Source organism: Tachysurus fulvidraco, chromosome 16, assembly GCF_022655615.1.
Source record: "Tachysurus fulvidraco isolate hzauxx_2018 chromosome 16, HZAU_PFXX_2.0, whole genome shotgun sequence".
Lineage (NCBI taxonomy): Eukaryota > Metazoa > Chordata > Actinopteri > Siluriformes > Bagridae > Tachysurus > Tachysurus fulvidraco.
This window is the reverse complement of record NC_062533.1, coordinates 13,683,894-13,691,882: the sequence shown is the minus strand read 5'-3', so window position 1 is coordinate 13,691,882 and position 7,989 is coordinate 13,683,894. Positions and strand designations below refer to the sequence as shown.

Genomic DNA, 7,989 nt, shown 5'->3' with positions numbered 1-7,989 from the left:
TTGTACATTTGTAATTTGTTTCAAAATAAAGCACAGTGTGCAAAATAAACAATGCAGAATCTTGATTGTAAAATACTAATATATTTTTTAAATGGCACAAAAAAAATGCACATACACTCATAAAGTTACATGCATAAAAAATGCATGAAAAAAATGAAGAAGAAAAAAGGCAATTCATGCAAACATCAAATCTTATATGTTGAGATACATTAACACTTATTAATCACACGTTTAACACAACTTTTCCAAAGCTTGTCTAAGCAAAGAATACACAAAACCACTGTGATTCTCATTTTTCACACCTAACTGTAAAACTGTAAACTGTAAAATGTAATACAGTGTAGGTTATTTTGATATTATTATATTGCAAATTGTCAAATCACGCTCTGTATTCTTAGCAGATAGGCAGTTATTTACACTGGGATTCCAAAGTAAAATAATCTGCATTAGTCATAACCTTATTGTGATGTTTCCTATTTCTGAGCCATTATTTACCTGGGCTTTCTTTGCCATGTCTACATTCAGTTAGAGGTGTTTACTCTTGGGTCAGTTTACACCTCCCATTAGCTAAAGTTGTCAGAACAAACACACAGTTGACCTTTGAGAGCCTGAAGAATAGAGCTTGAGGAATTACTTCCTCCTGTTCAACTTAACAAACACACTAACTGAGTCTGAAGTGTTTTTGATGTCCTATTGTGATTTATAAAATGTTGAAATTTGACTAATGTTTATAATGTTAAATAGAAACTTGTTGGCTTTTCAAAATAATAGAAAGATTCCCTACATTTTCTCTTTCTACAGTTATGTGATTTTTGCCATTTTCTAAAAGTATATACGAGATATACTTTGTTTTTTATTAAATGATATCAACTAAATATTAATTCTAAATTCTACTTCATTCTGTTTAACTATTCTGAATTTAACACTATACAATTTCTGCCAGAAATGCATTTCATGTGTAAAGCCTAGACCATAGCAAGAATAAAGTCTGTGTGTAAGCCTAATTAAAGGCTTCTTATCAGACGTTGCCCTGTTTGTTTTTGCAGTGAATTAAAGCACAATGTGAGAGTGCGTGTGAAGGCGCGCTTGCGTATACGCATGTGTTCTCACTATTAAAGCTTCCTCTCCCCTCATTCCAGTCTGTGTGTAAAAAAAAACACCTGCATGGCTGCATGTGGGAGAATACTTGTTTTTCTTATTTAAACATAATGCCAGATAAAGAGTGTGACAAAAAGCGATATAAAAGCTGCATTCGGGAAAACGTTCATTGATTTCAGCAAGGCGCAAATGTTCACCTTTTCCACATTTACTTTAATTGCTTAGCTATATAAATTAGTCAGACAAATATAATAAAACAACCGAATATTATTGCAAGATTCTGATACATTCCGTTTCATTGCAAAAAAAAACGCGCACAAACAAATAAAAAAAGGGAACTGATCAATATTCTGCTTCTTCTTCTTTTTCATCTTCTTCTTCTTCTTCTTCTTCTTCTTCTTCTTCTTCTTCTTATTATTATTATTATTATTATTATTACTATTATTACTATTATTATTATTATTATTATTATTATTATTATTATTATTAGTAGTAGTAGTAGTAGTAGTAGTAGTAGTAGTAGTAGTAGTAGTAGTAGTAGTAGCAATAATAGTATATTTATATGGTTTACAGCGCTGTCTCATTCTTATACTTATTATAACATCTTAAATGTATAGTAAATATTATAAATATTAGACTACTTGTACCCTATAAAATCTTTTTTTTTTCTGTAAATGATTTTGGTATCATTTCAATACTAACTTTTCAATGGATACCTTTTGAGAGAAAATAAAACCCAACAAAAGTCCATTTCTTTTGAACATGCGTTTATTAGACACAAATGAATTTTGACTATAAATAATGTAGCTAGGATTTGTGGCCATCACAATAAAAAGAAGTATCACCTTTGTCATTGCATTTTGAATTCAGCCTACAATTATTAATATAAGGTATATATTTATGCTAAGTTGTATAATTAATAATATTTTTAGGTAAATAAAAAAAAATCCATATTCACAAGACATAGGCTGCCATAAATTTACCATTTTTTCAACACAACAATTTCATTGCATTTTTTTAGGTTTATTTTTATTTAAAAGTATAAAATCAAATGTCATTACACTGTCCAAAGAAACAAAACTGACTGCAAATATTGCAGAAATCACCTGTGGTCCACAGTTCCAGCAATTAAACTTAAATTAATAACCGTTATTAACCCTTTCAAACTTTCTATACAATTAAAGTTATACTAGTATAATAACCCTGAATGTTTCCTCTGATAGAAACAGGAATCAAGGATGCTATGTTAAATTAAGCCAAATGTTAAAAATCCTCAACAATTCAACATCACCCAGCACAGACTGTAACTTTTAAATGTATTTTTAGAAAATATCACGAATATTCGATATTACTTTATTACGTTTACGTTATAGCTGCAGGCTGACATACACTTTTGTTTCCTGAGTTTTATTTAGAAACAATAGCAGTTGGTTGGAGCATCAGGCTCAATTACTATAAATACCTAGTTAACGAATGTTTTGATGCTTTTTACAAAGTTTTCAAGTAATGCAATCATAAACATTAAAATAACCTAAAGTAGATAACTAGATAAAATTACTCATTTTCTTATTGTTTTAAAGAATATCAATTAATTATTGTAAAAACTTTTTTGTCTTGTAATAACACTTAAATTTAAGGGAGGTGACCAATTTCATGGAGCTCTTATGTCATTTCAGGAGTTCATTACACTCACTTGACCTTCACAATTAAAATATTTTTCCAAGTGATATAACAACCTGCGCTCGGGGTTTTTTTTTTTTTTTTTTTTTTTTTTTTGTTTGTTTTTATTATTATTTTTTTTTTACCAGTTTAGAATTTCACTGAACATTTACGGCATAGTTTTACTTACTATTTTAAAATAGGACAACAGCAGATGCGTTCATTTGAACTGTGTGGGCGTGTGTACGTGTTTATGAGGCTGAAGTGGGTAAGACCAGGTTGTGAACGCTGCTCAGTGCCTCATGATGCTGCTGCTGCTTAATCAGAGGACTCGGGGGTTTTCTGTCTGCCACTGCAAACCAGATGTGGGCGAAGTTTAGAGAAATAAATACATCTTTCATTTCTTCCGTGTTTGTCTAAACCAAAACCACACACTGAGCTAACAGTAGCCCGATATGTTCTGCTTGCTGCCTTAAAAGCAAGATGGATTAGGTGCGTTAGGCACACACAGGAGTCTCATGCTGAATTAACATGCATTATCCAGCAGCATTAAAAGCACATTTAACACTAAATGTTGAACAGACCTGCATTTGATCCAACCAAACCACTATGTATTAGAACTCACCATTTGATATAGGTTTGAAGTTCATGGCAGTGTGAAGGTGTGAGTCGTTGTGCGCCAGACCTGTTCCCTGAGGCTGCCAGTGATGCCCATAGTTTCCCCCGTAATGACTGGGGGAAGAATAGGGGCAGGGGGGCATATATCCGCTAAGACTCGACGGAGACTGTCAGAGACACGAATACAGCATTAGTTTGAGTTTAGAAATCTTAAATAAGGTCAAGAGATCGTGAATGTAGGTTAAAATTAATAACGGGGTCAGCAATATAAGCTACTAACATCTTAAAATACCGGTAAGGCATCCAGTTGGATTAGAAAAGCAAAATAGGGCAAGATCGATGAATGTCTAGAGAGCATTTAAACAAGTCTAGATTAGCAATCCTACAGGCTTTCCAGTAATCAAGCAATGAATAATTACTAGAAAACCTCAACAATAACATATCATGTCATGAGGACAAACGAACAACAAAAAGAAGATATAACTCCTTACTTAATGTCATGTAATTATGGAAAATTGTAGAAAAATAGAGAAATTCAGCAGGTGACTTGTTTTCTTAATGAAATCAATTCCCAGATTATAACCTAAAATGTCATATCAATATATCTCGAATTGTTGAGGTAAGACTGAAGTCATGCTTTTAGCAGCATTGCAGAATAACTGCATTTACTTATGTCTGTCATATTCATACCAATTCTTTTTTTTTTTTTTTTGGACAATTTTACTGTTCAGTCTGCGGTGTTAGAATATATAACTTATATAACTTGTAATTCTCACCAATTTGCCGTGAGATTGCTCACTTAACAGGGCAGAGCAAATAGATATACTACATATTCGGATGCATTAAATACCTGATTGTATTTTATATCTGTGTCTATAGATGATCTGTCAATGCCGTTAACTGTATGCGAGGGAAATGAAGTTCTGTTTACGCATGGCCACTCCTCCATTTTCTGCTGATATCCCTCGGGTCCAGCGATGGCTACGGGGAGAATCAGGAAAGTTTAAGTTCAATAATATGTGGCCTCCAATAAGTAGGTAAAATGCATTATTGTGAACGATGCCATATTAAATACAGACTCACATACTGAAACGATAATTACAATAATAAATCAGTAATAATGATACACATATTAGCTACTACTAAAAAACAGTAAAAATGATAGGATTAAATAAATATATTAATATAGACTTTAAAACGTAATCAAAACGCAATGATGTTTTTCACAATATAAACTCATTCATAACATTAATGAAGGTCATTCAAATGGCTTATCTAATGGTAATACCATTAATTATTTCACATTTGTAACATTTATTATTTGTTGTTTATTTTTGTCATATAGAATCAACTGGAGATTTTAATAGTAGTTGTTACTAGTAATAACTTATTTGCATCACAGTTTATTAGAGTTATTACATTAATTGTAACCGATTATTGCGTAAATTGCAGAAAATTGGTAGAGAAACAAAAGGCCAAATCAATTATGTTTATCGTACGGGGAAAAAAATCATTAAATCCTTTACTGATTCTTATGATGATGAGATAAGCCTAAAGACTAAAACCATATTAAAGTGAAATGATATAGGCTATTATTTAATATCAGATAAAACCAGGGGCACATAGCCTTGTCACCTAAACATATTTCATACTTACTAGTGTTTTCTTTTATTAACCATAGAAAGAAATGTAACCATGCTAGACCAGATCTAGATTACAACAAATAAAAATTATAAAAATAGTAAGCGTAAAGTTAAGTAAAGTCAATAAGCGGGTAATACAGTGAGACGCAGAACGCACACACACACACACACACACACACACACACACACACACACACACACACACACACACACACACACACACACACACACACACACACACACACACACACACACACAGAGGGAATTTCGTTGCCCTACCTTACTTTTCAAAAAGTCTTCTTAGCTATGTTTAAATGCTAAGGTTGCCTTTTATTTCGAAATTAATTAATTACTTATACATAAGTATCTGTTGTTAATATTACATCACCATTAATATTTTGCCATGAGCTAAAATTATTTTAAAAGTTTCTTACACCTTAATACAGAGCCCAATATACTTAACACACTGTTTCCTATTACTTCCCCGTCACATTAACACATTGTTGATATGGTTTACAACTAACACACCTTTCCTAACACCTACTAAACTGCAAATGATCGCCTAACACACATTCCAATATTAGCCACACAGTGGTCTTGTAATAATGTCATTGTCGCAAATGATTTACTCTAATTACATTTTCTCAGTTCCATTATGGTATAAACCACATAATCAGTTCTTACTATATACCATATTACCTGGACATATTCATTTGACATTAACACCATACTACATACATCCTGCACAGGATCATAGGATACATCCTGCATCCATAGGCACAATCCCCAAAAGCGCATTAATACAATTCCTTTTTATATACAACATAGCATTATAGAGTATTAGTTAAAATACAACAGCAAAAACAACAAAAGCAATAATAATAATAATAATAATAATAATAATAATAATAATAATAATAATAATAATAATAATAAATGTAACCATAATTTATATTTTGTTTGAAAATCTGTCAAATAAATATTTTCACGTTTTATTGTTAACAATTTCATTACTTTGTATTTATATTGAGAAGATTTTTTTATTTTCTACATCTCGTTTTAAATTTTGTGTTTATTTTGCATTCTTTTTGCATTTCTTTGTACTTGTTATTTTATTTATTTATTTATTTATTTATTTATTTATTTATTTATTTATTTATTTATTTATTTATCTTTAGATTTTCTGCATTTTGCATTCGTCTGTATATTTTAATATAATAAGTCTCTGGTCTCAGATTTATTTCCTGCTTTAAAAAAAATGAAGAAACCAATAAAGAAGTTGATTAATTACCTGAAGGGTCCATGAAAGCTCGTATCCCTAAAATATTGCTGACGGTGTGCACTGAAGGCCATGCTCGTGATAGACCGACACCGACACCAGGAGGGCCGCCGAGTTTTGTGCCGGTAGGGGAGATGGCGTTGGGGTAGGGATAAGCACACATCGGACTGTAAGGAATCGGAGGGGCGTGAGGTTTTACGCCGGTCTCGTGCTGTCCGGGCTGCGACAGGTTACCAATCTTATTCCTCAGGATGCGACTGATGGAGCTCACCGACGGCACGTTATACTTGTCGCACACACCGTCAGCCAGCAGCCGGTCTCGAATCTCCCAGGCGAACATACCCGGGTCCGCGCGCTTATACTCCCGTATGCTTTTCACCACGTTGGGTGTGGTCACGCGCGGCTTGCTGCCGCCTATTGCACCCGGCAGCACCGAACCTGTCTCGTGGTAGCGTGCCAGGATCTTGCTCACGCAGCCGTGAGAGACGCGCAACTGGCGGCTGATATCGCAAGGTCGAATACCAAGCTGCGCGAGCTCCACGATGCGCACGCGAATGGCGTTGGGTAGAGGCCTCCCGTTCACAAACACGCCGCCCAGCTGATTCACCTCGCCGTAGGACGGTTGCTCTGTAATAATAATAATAATAATAATAATAATAATAATAATAATAATAATAATAAGAAGAAGAAGAAGAAGAAGAAGAAGAAGAAGAAGAAGAAACTCCACGTACTGCATATGCATCATATAAAAATGTAGAATTTGTAAAATCCTGGAGTAATAATTTATAATTTACTATATTATCAAAGGTCTTGTGTGAATAATTTAATGCCTTTTATAATTCAGGTTGTATTAATTTGCAGATTGGTAGAATAACTAAAATAACCTTATCAGTGTGCACGAATAGAAGTTTCTTCTATACGAATATTCATCTTTATATTGACTTCACGTGGATAAAACAATATTCGCAATATATGTTTTTATTAAAGACTACACAGCACAAAAATCTCTATTTGCATTTATTACAATAAGTAAATTATTATTATAAAAAATATTAAAATGTTACAGCCAAAGGAAATAAAACTGTTGGCTCTGGCAGTGTGTCTTTAAACTATGAAAAAAATAATGTAGTTATTAGACGCATGAAATTATTTTGAAAAGCCAACGAGTTTCAAGTAAACTTGAATTTCTCACGTGTAAACTGTCTATTTAAATTATTTTCCTTTTCATCTTTATATTTTGAACAGAATAGACAATACACTTACCCATTTGCAGAGACTTCACGATGTTCACTCTTTACTCTGACCTTGTCCACATTGGAAAAGCAATTTCTTCTTGTCTCCCGTTTGCATCTGACCTCCACTTTCCACTGAATGAGAGTACAGAGGAACTACACACATCTCCCAGCACAACTTCTGGTTTGTGTTTGCGTGGATTTAGCTCCTCCCTGTAGCTTAAGCTCTTCATCACACTTCCTACTGCATGCTGCTCCAAAAACATAGGGTCATGCAGCAGCAACGAGGACAACCACTGGGTATTAACCAGCTCAGTTTTTCCCTACAGAAAAAAGTAACCTTGGTCATTAGACATCATTTATAAGTGATATCTTATTATTCGTTCAGAAAAGGCGTAGTTCATTCTTTTCTTATTTATGAGACATCATACTACAATAAACTGCTTATTATCTTTCTGCT

The 7,989-nt window shown here is 33.2% G+C and overlaps 1 protein-coding gene across 1 annotated transcript; it reads right to left on the bottom strand.

The window, feature by feature from the left end:
- Positions 1-2,942: 2,942 nt before the first annotated feature.
- On the bottom strand, positions 2,943-7,693 carry pax1b (paired box 1b). Its single transcript, XM_027155466.2, has 5 exons — positions 7,561-7,693; positions 6,310-6,924; positions 4,226-4,356; positions 3,383-3,542; positions 2,943-3,109 (listed from the first exon to the last, which is right to left on the bottom strand). Exons 1-5 carry the CDS (start codon positions 7,562-7,564, stop codon positions 3,009-3,011), a joined length of 1,011 nt encoding a protein of 336 aa, XP_027011267.1. The 5' UTR covers positions 7,565-7,693; the 3' UTR covers positions 2,943-3,008.
- Positions 7,694-7,989: the final 296 nt, after the last annotated feature.